The 16,112-nt window shown below is 44.2% G+C and overlaps 1 protein-coding gene across 1 annotated transcript in view; it reads right to left on the bottom strand.

Annotated features, from left to right (window-relative positions):
* Positions 1-15,315, bottom strand: part of CRKL (CRK like proto-oncogene, adaptor protein) — a 35,440-nt gene extending 20,125 nt beyond the window's left edge. Inside the window, exons 1-2 of the mRNA XM_046639884.1 lie at positions 14,524-15,315; positions 3,699-4,164 (exon numbers count right to left, since the gene is read on the bottom strand). Coding sequence (XP_046495840.1) covers positions 3,699-4,164; positions 14,524-14,834 — 777 coding nt within the window. The 5' untranslated portion in view covers positions 14,835-15,315. The remainder of the gene's footprint in view (positions 1-3,698; positions 4,165-14,523) is intronic.
* Positions 15,316-16,112: the final 797 nt, after the last annotated feature.

Below are 16,112 nucleotides of genomic sequence, written 5' to 3'. Positions count from 1 at the left end.
CCCACACTTCCATCTCCTACCCCCATCCCCACTCTCCCTCCTACTCTGTGTTATCAGAGCACTTATACACTGCTGGTTTCTGTCTCTATTTTCGCTAGTTGGTAAACTCTTTGGTAGCAGGACCCTACAAGGCACCCCTCACAGGTTAATTGCACGAATGGATGATTAATGAGCAAACTCATATCAACCTGCGGAGCTGACTGCCTTTTAGGCTTAGAGAATTTAAGCAACTTGCCCAAAATCACACTAGGAAAAGCCAGGACTTGAATGCAGGCCTATGATCTTTCCCTAACCATCTTGCTTCCCCGCTGTGTCAGAGAACAATGCAACTTTGGCCACAGGTATTGTGTAACAATAGGAGCCTAGCTCCAAACATTCTCTTCTGACCAATGATCTACTTTTGGAAAGGGCCAGATCACTTCCCTCAACCTGAGAATGTTCTGCTTCCCAGGAGCCCTTCCGGCCCTACTACACCAAGGGCATGGCAGAGCTCTGCTGTTTTAAAGGAGTGGGGAGACTCCCCACGATTCACCTTACACAGATACCAAGTGTTCATTTTCAAATCAAATCCCATGGATCAACTTGCTTCTTGAAAAGAGGTGAGCAAGAGAGGAAAGTGGGTAAACACAGACTTGTTTTTATAATACCTGCAGGAATGTTCTTTTGGAAACCCAGTTTTATGGAAAAAAACCCTTGTGAAATAATTCAAGAAATAAAGTTCACCTAAGCCATCACCGTTCTCTGTAATACCACCGCAAGGGGAATAACGAAGCTTCAATTACTGGCACATTTTGTCCTACTTGTCTCACCTTTCTCATTTTAATTTTTATACTTCTCCTGGTAACCTAATTGCAGCAGTCCCAAGAGAGTTGTTTTTAACAAGATCAGACAGGCACCACTATTCTAAGTTTTAGAAAGTAACATAATTCATAAAAATATGTACTTCTACAGCTGAAAGTCTCATTTAAACATACAGAAGGAGACATACCATTAAGTGGAATTTGGCAAAGGTCTATTTCTCGGGTCCCACTAACACTCTCTTGGTGAAGCACTAAAGCGAGCCTTTGACCAGGCTTACATGGCTGGATAAGTGTCATGAGGAGGCTCAGGTGTGGAGGCCTCTCTCTGGGGTATGAGAGACTAGGAGAGCTGCACAATGGCCAGATACCTGGGTCATCTTAAAATATGCATCATTAACCAGGCTTTCTCCTCATCCTGGTTTAAGGCATCTACCTACATATCCACTCACCAAGCTCTAAGTGATCCCCTCTACGGTACCTGGTGTTCCTCTCTATAACTCCCTGTGTACACTCCAAGGAACACCCAGAGATAGGGGTTTCTAAATAGCACGTCTTAGACAGAGGTTGACAGGTAAGCATCCTAAATGGAGTGAAGCTTTAAACCCTAGCTTGGATAAGAACCCAGTTCCTGACTTCCTTTTTTTTTTTACCAAAGATTTTACTTTTTCCTTTTTATCCCAAAGCCATTCAGTACATAGTTGTATATTTTAGTTGTGGGTCCTTCTAGTTGTGGCATGTGGGATGCCACCTCAGCATGGCTTGATGAGTGGTGCCATGTCCGCAGTGAGGATTCAAACCAGCAAAATCCTGGGCCGCCAAAGAGGAGGGCGCGAACTTAGCCACTCAGCCACGGAGCCAGCCCCACTGACTTCCTTTATGGAGCTTGGAATTCTGACTGGGAACCTCAACCCCCAAGGTTCTCACCCTGGTGTGTAGACAATCAGCTGCTTAACACACGCAAGTCACACAAACTCTGAATCCTAACACCCTCTTCCTATGATGAGACCACAGATGTGAAAATGCCTCAAAAGGCTGAAACCACTATGCAAACTGAAAGGTATTTGGAGCCCAGAACACTCCATGCTATTTTAGAACACTGAGGTGTGAACTAGGCCAGAGACATGTGCCTATGCAGGGGCAGGTGTGTGTGGAATGAAAAAGCCGGAAGGCCTCCTCAGCCAGGCTTGGTTCGTGGAAGCAGCTTCTTCTGGTTTCTTCCCTGATGTTCCCCTGGAAGTATGAAAGCACCCAGACTCTCCTCAGACCCTGGTCCCTACTACTAGCCTCAGATGCTCACTCTTTCCTTACAGCCAACACGAGAGGGGGAAGTAACCACGGACTCTGAAATAAATCTTCAGGTGCAGTTCACTCAGATATTACTGCTGGCCCAGAGAAAACTGAGGATAAACAATGGAAACACACACACAAAAATTATCACTAGCTTTCATCTGTGGGCAGGCTGTTTTGTAGGTTAAGTTTTGCTTTTTGGAAGCAACAGGCTTTATCCTTCTGCCATGTACCCGGGCTGTCACCCAAACCTGTCCTACTTTGACCTTGGGGTGAATACACAGAGAACAATCACTAACTTAATCTGTTTCTCTGACATACGTGCAATTTGAAAATACTAAGAAAGAGTATTCAACTGTAATCATATTATAATGATATTTACTTACATTGTAGTTTGTGGTTCACAAGGTATCAATAAATGCAAGAGCTGGGAATCTGGCACCAAATCCCATGTTCTGATACAAGATTTAGGCACTACCTCAGTAAAAAACACCACCACAAAAAATATATGGGACTGCTCTAAAAATATAAAATTTTTAAATCTACTTTATTTTTCAGATCCTTCTGTCCTTTCTCTCCCCAGGCCCACCACGGGGTGGTCACTCTGGACTTAACAGAGGTCTCACCAAACTTCTACCTTCTGTGATACACAGCTTTACCCCTCCCAAAAGGTGCATCAACATTGGTCTTCAGGACTCCTTTGTATTTTGGCAAGCCACCGTAATATGCTAAGCTTTCCAAGAGTCTTTTTTTGAAAAGGTAGTTAATGTTTAGTTAGAAGAACATGACTTGGCAATTAAAATGTTCAAGTTCTATTTCATGCTACTATAATTTACAAAATCTCTAGTAAGTAAAGTCTGAGATATTTTAATTAGTATTCCTCTGCCTAGCTGAAGAGGAATTCTAAGACATTTATTTCTATTTCTCCTCAACTGATCACAGTGTTAGAAACATGGAACTATACAAGTGGCTATGTGTCGCTATGTTGAGTCTATCTCTAGATCATGGGTGTCTTAACCTTTCTTTCCTTATTGGAAAGAAAACCAACTACTGTGAGACTAACTTTATGAGGCTCTGGGAACAGAAAAGAGCATGCAGGCTGAGAATTTGGGAGAAAAAAGGAATAGGAGGGGCAGCCTGGTGGCGCAGCGGTTAAGTTTGCACATTCTGCTTTGGCGGCCCAGGGTTTGCCAGTTCGGATCCCGGGTGCAGACCTATGCATTGTCGAGCCGGGCTGTGGCAGGCGTCCCACATATAAAGTAAAGGAAGATGGAAAAGTAAAGTAGAGTAAAGTAAAAAGTAAAGTAAAGTAGAGGAAGATGGGCATGAATGTTAGCTCAGCGCCAGTCTTCCTCAGCAAAAAGAGGAGGCTTGGCAGCAGATGTTAGCTCAGGGCTAATCTTCCTCAAGAAAAAAAAAAAAAAAAAGGAATAGGAAAAGACAAAAAAAAATCATGCGGAACACTCACGGTGGATCTTCCAAAATCACCCAGTTCTCTTATTCCCATGAATATAACCTTAAATGAGGAGTCATTACTTTGCAGAAACATTAAAACTAAAAACGAAAACCGAATGTCAAAGGACCCAAAACACTAGCCTTAGTGGATTTTACCTCTAATGCCAAGGCAGTCTTGTCATAAGCACAGGGTACTCGTTTCTGGATTGCTTTTGCAAAGACAGGTCCATTCTGTGTGGATGGCAAAGGGTTGATCGCTGCCCCAGGAGTAGTGGAAACTGCAGGTAGAGGAGTTGTGGTCTGAGGTTGAGCATATGCATGAGCAGGTTCTGGGATCCCGTAACTGTTGGAATTCCTATTTCCATGCTTTCCGTGTGGTGAGGATCTCACGAGCTTTTCAACATAAGGGACGGGAATCATCCCAACCCGGCCATCTTTGTTCCGGGCACTCCACCACTGTTCTTCAGGCTTCTCTATTATCACCAGGATCTCACCCTTCTTAAAGGGCAGGTCTTCGGCATCATTCCCAGGAAAATCATAGAGAGTCCGTACATATTCCAGATTTTCTTCTGCTGTAGGCAGGCTAGGTGCTGATACAGATCCCATTGGTGGGCTCGGATACCTTAAGAGAGAAAGAAAATTAAGAGAAAAATCTTACTCTATAACACGAGTGTTTCAAACTTTTTAATAAACCATTCTCCTCTATAACAAATTATTTCCCTCCATATTCTCAATTAAGAAGGTTCTGTCACACTGTTTTACTTTCTGTTGTTTGTGTTGCAAGAGAAGTTAATATCCTCAATTTGCCTTTTTAAATCACATGTCGAGTGTATACACATACATACACACACACACACACACACACACACACACACACACACACACCCATATCTCTCTTATAGGAACCTTTTGCTTACACACAGAGATACCTGGTCTGAATTTATTTTTAAAATCTGGAATAAGTTCAGTAGCTACGTTCCACCACACCCTCTTCCTCCTGGTCCTAATCTATGGCATGCACCCTGCACAGGAAAGCTCCTTGTGCACCCAGAGAGATGACAAAGGCCTCTGTCTGTGTCCCTCAAAATATACAAACCAGAAAAGGGTTCATACACTTGCCAAGTAAAAAAAAAAAAAATTAAGACCCATATTGCATCTTGTACAGGAATCACATCTGAGCACCAAAATGAAAACGTGAAAGTTTTCATTGCAAAACTCACAGGCAAGAGCATTCATCTAAGCATCAGTCCACAGACACCACCACACCCTTTGTTGCGCTCACAGATTCAACATGTTTTTGCCTTGTACGCTGTAGGATGCGCTCCCGGAGTCAGTTATAAAGCACAGCCCCTGCTCTCCAGCAACACCTCATCTGAATAACACTTCTGCAAAAGAAGTATAGAGGTCTCTCTTCACCTAAGAAATGTTCTGAAAAGTTGCAAATACACCAAGTTTTGGAAAAAACTATTTTACCATTAGCCTTCCCCCCCCCCTCCAACTTTTCTGAAGCATAGAATCTACAGCAGATTAACAAACCATGGGCTTCATCCAAAGAGCCTGCGACTCTTCAGGAGGTGACAGCCTGCAGGACCATCACCAGGGTCCGCTCAGTCCTAGAGCAGTCCCGAGGGAGTATGCCAGGATAGGATATGCCTTCCCACTGACTATGGTTTCCAATTTGTTTTATCTTTAATTAGCTCATGGCCATTCTCTTTCTTTCTTTCACCCAAAAAATGATCTAAAGAGTTATTTCATGTAAGGACAGGTTTTCCTACGTTGAAGTATTTTAAAGTTTCCTTTATAAAGTGTCACCAGATTACAACATTCAGCAAAAAAAAAAAAAAAAAGGAAAACGAGAGAAAAAAATCCCATAGTGCCTACCCTAACGTAACTACAATTCTTCTTCCCTCCTTCTCCCCTCCCAAGAGCCGAGTTTATAGCTTTCTTAAAAGAGAGTTTTGTGTATGCCTGCGGCAGTTTTTCTGCCTAACATCACACCACAGGCATCTCCTCACATCACTGGTCTTCACGATCACTTTTACAGCCAGCCAACATTTCATTCTGTGAGCCGGCTGCAATGAAGCATCCCTGTCTTTCTGGATATGTGGTTTTTCTTCCTCCTATTTAATCACCAATGTCACAAATTCTTTTGAGCATATTTTCCCTATGTTAGATTTTTTGTAGAGCCTGGATTCCCAGATTAAAGAATAGGAACATGTTCACAGCCCTTGATACATACTGCCACACTACTTTACAAAAGGTAGTCTTCATAATTTGGCAAAACTTACATCTTGTCAATGTAAATGACTAACTTCACAATAGTCAGAATACCATGGTGATCTAGAGCTTGATTTAAAACCTCAAAGACCTTATTAACAACCTGATAACTAAGGGGAAAACTGCTTAATATCAATATATCTAAAAAAGAGAGAGCAGGAGTAGTAGGAGCAACAGTAATAGCTGACACTTATGACATGTGCCAGGCACTGTGTGCAGACATTAAATTATTTAATCCTCACAGCAATCCTGTTATTATCCCCACTTTACAGATGAGGAAGCCAAAGCAGGAGTTAGATTTGCACTCAAGCAGTATGGTCCCAGAGTCCTTGCCATAACCTCTAAGCTAGTCAACCTCAAGGATAAACCCTGCACCTTTCAGGTGTATGAGTAGTCACGTCACAACGTGTGTGAAATGTTCACGACAGTTCCTGACTAGCACCGAGCATCCAATTAGCTCCCCACCCCCTTTAAAGTACACCTCTGTTCCTATTTCAAGGGCCATAGAGAGTCTGTGAAAAGTTTGGGTTGTAGTACATAAGTCTCAGATACTTTACTAAGAGTACAACTGGTTCATCTCAGACCCCATCCAAGGGTATTTTACTGTTTGTACAGTGAAAAGGAAAAAGCAGTTAGTTCTACAACACAGACTGTCAGGACACTACTATAGCTTCAGTGGGGATTAACACTAGTAATCCATTTACCCAGGTATCCACTGGCCTTACTATGCACCAAGAACGTGAGGGACAAACAATTAATTAAAACCAGTTCCTGCTCTCAACAGACTGCCAATTGAGTAGAAGCAGAGACTGGAAGGCAAAACGAGAGCACAAAGTGGAATTAATGTGTATCACGACAGAAGGTGAGGGGTCAAGGAGCACTCAAAGGAAGGAGCGCGTCTGCTAAGACTCAGGAGAACAGGCAAGGAGGTGATGCACAACAACCTGAAGACTACGCCTGTGAAGTTGAAAGATTTTGTGGAAGACATGCTTATATATTTTGGTTCTGCATCAGAAAACGACTAGAGGCCCAAAGGTCCAAACGCTCCGTTCCCCAACTTCCCCACAGCTCACAGGGCACAGAGCTGGTTTCCACAAGCAGAGACCAGGAGCTTTTGGTGGTGACGCCCTCCAGAGGTTGGCAAACTTGAAGGGCCAGTGCACGTTTGAGCCTCTGAGGGCTACATATGGCCTCTGTTGTATATTTTTCCTATTCTTACACAACCCTTTAAAAATGTAATAACCATTCTTAGCTCCAGTACACTCTACAAAAACTACCTGTGAGTCTAGCCTAAGGTTCCACAAACTACGGCCTGTAGGCCACAGGGCCTACCACATAGTTTTGTAAATAATGTTTGTTAGAAAACAGCTAAGCCCATTCACTTACGTATTATCTATGACTCCTTTTGCACTATAAGGACATAACTGAGTAGTTGTGACAGACTGTATGGACCACAAAGCTTAAAATACTTACTATCTGGCCCTACACTGAAAGTTTGCTGATTCCTGGTCTAGATAACTGGGTTAAAGGAGCCAGAGAGGACTTTTCCACTGTCAACTCTCCCCAGGTGAGGGGGGTGTGTACAAATCTCATAAAGATGGAGGGTAGCTTATACTTTCTCCACCACTATATTGCTATCGCGACCTTGGGGTTCACGTTCTGACTCAGTACATGCACATATTTCCCTGAATGTGACATAAAAATCAATCTCTCAGGCCACATTCCTGACATAAATTCAAAGCCTTCCACCCCATGTTCTCAACTCATGTATTTATCAAAATCCCCTGCAAATTACATATGAGTTCCACTGTAGAGATGAAACCATGATCACAGGTCAGATATGCTTGCCCTTTCGGTTAGGCCCCATTCCCCAAAGAAATATGAAACATAAGAGTAGGACAATTCATCATTTCTAAATCATTTCACAGTTTATTCCTTGATCAAGACTGTAAATAGCACCCATCAACTCCCCTTTTAAAGTTTACATACTAAGAGTTTTCCAAGCCCCTTCAAACACATTAGACCCATGCTTCTCCTTCTCACGTGTCTATGGTCCATGGTACACTGAGTAGCAGGGCCTGGATGACTAACTGGTAACTGGCTTTTCTTAGCTAACAACAATGAACCTCTCTCTTCTTTTGGTTAAAAGCATTCTCACTTTCATGTATAAACCATAGATAAAACATTTTCTTTAGGGGCTGCCCCGTGGCCAAGTAGTTAAGTTCGTGTGCTCCGCCTTTGGCAGCCCAGGGTTTCACTGGTTCGGATCCTGGGCGCGGACATGGCACCGCTCATTAGGCCATGGTGAGGCGGCGCCCCACATGCCACAACTAGGAGGACCCACAACTAAAAATACACAACTACGTACTGAGGGGACTAGGGGAGAATAAGCGCGGGGGGGGGGGGGGACAAAGAAGAGTGGCAACAGTTGTTAGCTCAGGTGCCAATCTTTAAAAAAAAACAAAAAACATTTTCTTTAAATCTGAGTGTTAATACCTTCTAAGCTTAAAATCTCCTTATTCATGCTAAAGTAGTAAAACAATCACCTTCTGGTGGGAGAGAGTCTCAAAGGTACTGGTGATGTTCTGCTTTTTTAAAGGGGGTACCTGGATATTGAAGATTTTTAAAAATTGTATACATGTCTATACATATTCTCTCGTATGTATGAAATACTTCACGATAAAAAGTTGGAAAGCAAAACAGCTGGTAAAAGAATCAATTCCAAGAAGACTAAGTACCTCTCTAGTGAAACTCCTTTTAGGTAAGGTAATCCTTTCTTCATGACTCAGTGGCACTGAATACTGAGGACCTCTCCCTTCCACCCCTGTGCTCTCCTTCTATGTCTGTCGCTGCCTGTCCACCTCCTTCCACAGCTCCTCTGCTTATTCCCATTATACTCATTCTGGGGATACCATCTAAGCTTAGACTCCCAAATCTGTATATTTAGGCCTCAACTCTTTTCTCAATAACAAACCCATCAGATTGCTAAACATCACCTGGCTTCCGTGTTGTAAACAATCACCTCCCTCACCCTGATCCTTTCTCTTCTCTTCATTAAAGGCACCATTCAAGCATCCCTGAAATTATACCTCTTCCCTCATCTTCTACATGCAATTGCCAAGTGAAGGCTGTCAGTTTCGACTTTACATTTCCAACACATTTGATATTAGTTCAGCTTCTCACAATCCCTTCTCCTGTAACAGCCCTTAATTAGTCCCACACTCCAGACTCTCTCTCTCCCTACCCAGTCCCATACCAGAGCAGTTTCTAAAAAGCAAAACTGACCATGACAATACTCTCTTAAAAACTCTAGATGGCTCCCACTGTTAAATTCATTTACAAAGCACAGGAGGCCCTTTACAATTCAGCATTAAATTACATTAGCTGCTGCCCATCAATCACAATAATTACAATTCTCTGCCTTTCCTGACAGGTACTGCCACCACCTTTTCTACCTCATCTACTTGTTCTCATCCTTCAAGAATCAGTTAAAAGAGCGCCTCCTCTTTCAATCCTTCCCTGACCTCTTAGTTGATCATCCTTTCTTTTAAGCTCCCATGGTATTCTATTTTAATTTGTTCAATATACTGAGCTTCTCAAAGTGTAGAACCATGGTTTACTCCCAGATTGGACTTTGGTATAGCGTAGGCATCAATATATTAAAATCCCTACCAATAAAACTAAAATGCCAAAGACACAGAGAAGCATTTCCCATTCCTATTTCTATCCTTTTTTCCTCTTGAAAACACAAAAGCTTCAGCACTCCAATTCCCTAAACCTGGTTTAATTCTGTTACACAGACAAATCCTGTGTGCCGCTTGGTGTGCCATCCAAGCCTCTTCACCTCACCACTGCTTCACAAGCACTCTTAGCCATCATTCCAGACTAGCTGCCACATGCCTGGTGGCCCCACCTTAACTTATGATCTTAGCTCAGACTCTAGGATAATCTGAACTCCCACTAATAAGCACTGCCCCCTTTTACTTATTATAAAGAACTAAAATATTTTAGTCTGAAGGAACCTTAGAAATAATCTAGTCTAACTGTTCAGATCAAAGGGAAAATTCTTTCTTGGGTAAAAAATTCTGAATTTTGAGTCTTAAACAAGAAAAGTCACAGATCAGACAGCTACGAGTACATTACATGCCATGGGAACACAACTCTTAACTGGGCAAGCTTCCACTGCCAGCATGATGACAATATTCTTGTATCTCATCTGAGCTGAATTCAGGTGATTTAAACTACTGATAAGAAGAAATGCAAAGGTTTATTTATGTGCTAAATTCTAAGATAATCAAAACTATCGGTAATCCTTCTCCCCTACTCCTAATTATAAAAGTCCAGATTTGAGTTCCCTTAAATATTTACAACAGGGGATGTGGGAGGAGGTGTGACCGTGTGGCCTGTGACATCCTCTGGTCCACGCAAGGCTTGGTTTCTGCTTCACAGGTGTGAAGGTCCTCCTCCGGGCACTTAGCTTAGGCTGAGCATCCTTTCTCCCTTCTCCCACAGCCTACTTTACCATATTAATTATCTAATATTACCATATTAGATAGCATGGAAATGGCCTTTTAAAAAATCCCAGTAACCAGTAAGCTCCGCAAGAGCATGACAGGGAATGTTGATTCAATGTTAGATCCATGTTTCCAGGTACGTGTGATGTGCTACAAATGTTGAGCAAAAAACAAAATTTTCTCTAAGGCTCAATTTGCTTCAGTTTTTATTTCATTTTATTTATTTATTTATTTATTTTTAAAGATTGGCACCTGAGCCAACAACTGCTGCCAATCTTTTTTTTTTTTTTTTCTGTTTTATCTCCCCAAATTCCCCCCGAACATAGTTATATATCCTAGTTGCAGGTCCTTCCAGTTGTGGCATGTGGGACGCCACCTCAACGTGGCTGGATGAGCGGTGCCATGTCTGCGCCCAGGATCCGAACCAGGGAAACCCTGGGCCGCCGCAGTGGAGCGCGAAAACTTAATCACGTGGCCACGGGGCCGGCCCCTGCTTGTTTTTAAATTTTTACTTCTCCTAATTTTCCTCCTAGCCTTCACATAGCTACATAAGCCAAAACTGGAAAATTTTATAAGCCAAGCAAACTATGCAAAACACTTTCAAGTTTCTAAACCATGGGAAAATGTATTTCATATCTAAATAATCCACTCGGAAACCTGAAACCTTCTCTTGTTAAACAGGAAATAGCCTCTATTAAATAAAAAAACACTAGCGCTTACCTACTAAAGGTAACTTAATAAACAGAATCTTAAGAAGGTTTATACTCAAATAAAATGGAGGTGAAAACCACCACAGGATTTACCAAATGATTTGTAATATAAAAATTACATCCATGTGCAGAAAGAGAATCCTTTAGGGTCATGCAAAATCAACAAAAGCCACCTGATATGATGCCTTTCGGGGGTTAAACTTAAAATCCACTAAGGAATACCACAAACGCAAAAAGCAATTAATAAGATAAACCTAGAGTACTCAAAGTTACAAATAAATATACCAAGTCACCTGTTTCTTCCTTTCTCTTCTCCCATCATCCCCCCCCATCAGAAACATCAAAATAGGCACCTCCAAGCCACAGCTCTGTCAGTCTACATATCTATATGACCTATGATGTACACGTAATCAGTCATCATTTTACACCTGGATTACAGTAACAGTCCCAGGTCAATCCCCTGCTTCAAATTCCGTCCACAGCACCCACTGCGCTTTAAATAAAATCCAATTTCTTTGCCTTGACCATCATATCTTCAAACTCTTCTTATATGACCCCCTTCTTTAAGAACCACACTCCCAACACACTGACTGTCTTTCTCACCTCAGGACTTTGAGTAAGCTCTTACCTGTGCGTGGAAGGCTCTCACTTTCCTTTTAGCCCAAGCCTTCCAGAGGCCTGCTTCTTCTCTATCCTTCATGCTTTCTCTGACCACACTACCTCAGGTAGGTCCCTTCTAGTATATTCCCTCAGCCTAGGTCTATTTCATTCATAGCATTTATTAATCTTATAACTATTTTATTTACTTTTCTACTTTTTAGTCTGCCTCCTCCACTAAAATATAAGTTCCATCATGGAGAAAGTATATCTGTCACCCATCTTTCCCAGTACCTATCACTGGGATATAATTCTCTTGTAAATACTTTAATAAAAAATTAAAAGTTAAGGAACATTGTGATAAAAAAGATGAGACTAGAACAAGCACCAGTACTTAAACTCTAAGGAAGTCATACATCTATGACCACTCACTAAGCAAAATGAACTATTAGCCAAGAGGCGTGAAACTTTTTAAAGCTAAACAACTTAATTTATCCTGTTTGGGGTGTGAAGAAGTATTATGTTGACTTTTGCATCTGGCCAAGGCTTTTTTAGCCTCTAGTTTTCTACAAAGGCTAATAATATTTCAAACCAAATCCATGAATTTCAGGCTTTCCTGAAATTTAAATTCATAAGTTCCAAATCCATGAATTTAGAGGCAATCCAAAGATTCAGTATAACAAAGTAAACACAGTCAGGATCTAATTCAGCCAGCATTGCGATTGCCCTCCAAGATACCAGGGAAAATTAAAAACTAAATTACAGCAACATGGGGGGCAGGAAGACAATTAAAGCTGAATGTGAGGGAGAGGGTCAGGGAAAGGCCCCATTATTTGTGAGGGGCCTGGAACAACAGGTAGGATTTCATTGGTGAGGAGTGGAGTTAGGCAGTCAATGAAGAGCCAACAGCCTGAGCAAAGGTACAAAGCTGTGAGTAGCTGCATAGGAATGGCTACCAGGGAATGAGTGAGTGGCTTAGTGAGGCTGCACTAAAAGAAGGACGAGAGGGGGCGAGGACAGGCATCAAAGACAGAAAGCTACATCTGCTGCCTGGGAAGATGCATGTATGGAAAATTTGGAGTCGTTTTTGTGGGTACTGGGAAGCCACTGCAGCATATCCCTTTTTCTCCCTTTAGAAGGGAATCAAGCCACTTACTCACACTTTTTCAAACAGCTGTATTACAGTACCTGTCACGTCAAAGCAAGCACAATGCCCTGCACATAATATGGCTTAATAAATGCCTGAAATTAATGCTATAACTCACCTCCGCAAGTCAGGAAAGTAAACATATTAAAAATCTCATTACAGTGGGTTCTAAAATTCTCTCCAATATAATTCTCCTTATATTGGAATTACATTGTGCTCAAAGTTGACTCCAATTACCAGTATCTTTGGGGACCTAGAGGTTTCACCAATCAGATTCTTGATGTCTACGCCTTTGTTACACAGTATTTGATTTATAATCACTTTCTCCCAGTTTTTAAAGTCCATTTAGTTCAGCAGTTAATCTTCTAGTCATAATAACTGTCATGGCTTTGTTTCCTCTCTATCTCCATTCCACAGAAGCAACACTTAGGCACCCAGTGGGTGCTCCTTAATTAATTATAATAGCTTTCAATGTTTAAAGCTCAGAGTAGTATCTTGTTAGCAAATGTATAAAGTCAGAAACATCTCATTCTGAAAAATCTTTATTAGCATCCTGTCCTTTTAAATAGATGCTTAAGAAACAAATTAGGCAAAGAAATATCTTTCTTCTTCTTTTTTTTATTTTCTGCTTTATCTTCCTAAACCCCCCCGTACATAGTTGTATATCTTAGTTGCAGGTCCTTCTAGTTGTGGGAGCAAAGAAATATCTTTTATTTGTAAATTTCGAGGCAATTTTTTCGGCTCAAATTTGGTATAGTTTAAATAAAAGAAACCTCTGATAGAATACTGATTAAGGCAAATTAAAGCAAATAATCAAACAAAACAATGCATTTTACTTAGAAAAGAGGATGCTTGATGCTCAGTATCACTTTGGGTTCTTAACTTTAAAACAGATATTAAATCATTAGAGCTAATACAAAAAGGACATCTGAAATTGAAATAGGATAGAATTAAAATAAGTGTCATTCAAAAATTTCCCTTAGTAACACTATAGCCTTATTCCTCCTTGGAATTTAACCAAATTAATTTCTAGCTTATTAATGGTCCATCTTGGGGGGAAACTAAAAAATAATAATTTCAAAAAAATGTTCCCGCTGAAGCCAATGAACCTTCTTTTAACATTTTGTAATTAATTTATTATAAAAAAGGACGTGTCTGGCTTATTTCAAACGTGGCACCAAAATATCAATATATAGTTGAAATTTCAGTTAAAGGTTTCTGTTTCTAAACGCTACAGCATTTTCATTTGTCGATTGTTCCAAAGGCTGCAGTCCAGTTCTTGATCTGCAGTAACCTGGAGTTCAGAGATCTGCAGAGTCCCAAGAACCCCGAATGGTGTGCACATCTATGTGTACGTGCATTTTTGGGGGGGAGGAGGCTATCTTCATGGCTATCTTCAGATTCTCAAAGAAGTCTATAGCCCAAAATCAACACCACCACGCTGCTTATTATAGCCAAATAGAGAACGTAACGAAAGTAAAAAGTGTACATTTTAACTATGCAATCGCCGTTAAGCATGTTAAAAATGCATCCCCTCACCCAGTGACCCAGATCCCGACACGAGCTTTCCGTTCGGAGCTTTCCTTCTGGAAATAACTTGGTTCAGAATGGGGGAAACAGGTTCAATCACCCCTCCCCCCTCTTTGACTGACCCCGAGCGAACCAACCCGGCCCTTCTCGACCCTCCTCCGCGGCCGGGGTGGGCTGCGCGCCGGGGAGGGCGGGCGCTCGCGTACCTGGGCGCGGGCTCGATGAGGGTGGTGGTGTCCAGGTAATGGATCTTGTAGAACTCCAGCAGGGCCGGCAAGTGATCAAACTCCTGGTCCCCGATCTTAAAACGGCGGTTGGGCAGCGAGTTGATGATGTAGTGGGAGACGCGCGAGTTCTCGGACACGGACAGCACATAGTCCCCGGGGCAGGTGGAGGAGTCGCGGACCAGGAACATGCCGTGGCGCTGGCCTTGGAGCCGGGTCTGCGCCTCCTGGCGCGACACCGGCCCCATGTACCAGGCGGAGCGGTCTGAGGAGTCGAACCTGGCGGAGGACATGGTGTCGGACCGGAGCCCTGCGGCTGCTCTCGCCTGCTCTAGACGCCTCTGCCCGACAGACGGCCTTGGGGCCGAAGAGGGGCCTCGGCACACCTCGAGGCGCGCTTAGAGGGCCGAGCCAGCACCTTCCTCTCGGCTCCGGGCCCGCAGCATCCTCCGCCGCCGCCGCCCGCCTGTTCCGGGGCTGCCTCACGGAGGAAGCCGGCTCGGGGAATGCAAGGCAGAGCCCGGGGTCGGGGCGGGCGAAGCTTGAGCCGCCGCGGAGGCCGCCCCGGGGTTCTCGGACTGCCCGGCGTACCAGTGGTGCCTGCAGTCACTCTTGACCTGGAACGCGCCGGCCTCGCGCCCCTACGGCTCTGCACCGACCTCCGCCGCCACGCGAAGCACCGGACTCCAAGGAGCGTCTCGCCTCCCGAGCGGTTTTGCCCAGCCCGTTCCCAAGAGCCACAGCAACAAAATGGCGGACGCGGGAGAAGCAGCCGGCCACCTCCCCCTCCGCTCAGCGCGCTCCGTCTGCGCACGCGCAGGCTCTGCCTCCCAGCGGCCGCCGGGGCCCTCCCCGTGACGTCAAGCAGCGCAGCCAATCAGGAACTCAGTGGTGACCGCCGGGCGTGCGCCGCTCTCGCCAGCTCCCGCGTTCCGGGAGGCGGCGGAGGAGGAGGCGGAGGAGGCGGAGGAGGCGGAGGAGGCGGAGGAGGCGGAGGAGGCGGAGGCGGCGGCGGCGGCGGCGGCGGCGGCGGCCGGCACTCCCTTTCTGGGCGGCAGTGTGCCGCCGGGGGCGCTGCCGCTGCTGGGTCTCCTCGAGCTGGCAGGAAAACAGCTGGAGCAGAGGGAGTGGCATTTCGAAAACCTGCTCTGGGAACAAAGCGTAACGTGCAGGCCGAATCTCCGGCTTGGGAGGCGTGGCACTGAGGTGACCTGGCTGGCCGAGGGGCCCTTAGGAGACCGACTGGCGGACAGGCCCTCATTGGTCGAGGTGGCTCAGGAGGGAAATGACTGCGGAGGCAAAGGTGACCACCAGATGGGCACGAGGTGGCCCAGGCCCGATACAGCCTGGTAGGCTAAGGGACCTAGAGTGGCCAGGTGACCCGACAGACGCAGATATAGGGTGTGAAGGTTGTATTGGCAGGATTAAGTGGTTTAGGAAGTCTGCAGCCTGGGTATTCTGGCCATCCATCGCTGGCGCCGAGTTATTGTAAGTAAAATGCAAACGCCTCTCGGGCGTGGCCTGAAGGCCTCGCCTGCTCGGGATTCTGCCCGCGGCTCTGAGTTAACCAC

Source organism: Equus quagga, chromosome 15, assembly GCF_021613505.1.
Source record: "Equus quagga isolate Etosha38 chromosome 15, UCLA_HA_Equagga_1.0, whole genome shotgun sequence".
NCBI classification, from domain to species: Eukaryota; Metazoa; Chordata; class Mammalia; order Perissodactyla; family Equidae; genus Equus; species Equus quagga.
This window is presented reverse-complemented; position numbering and strand designations above follow the sequence as displayed.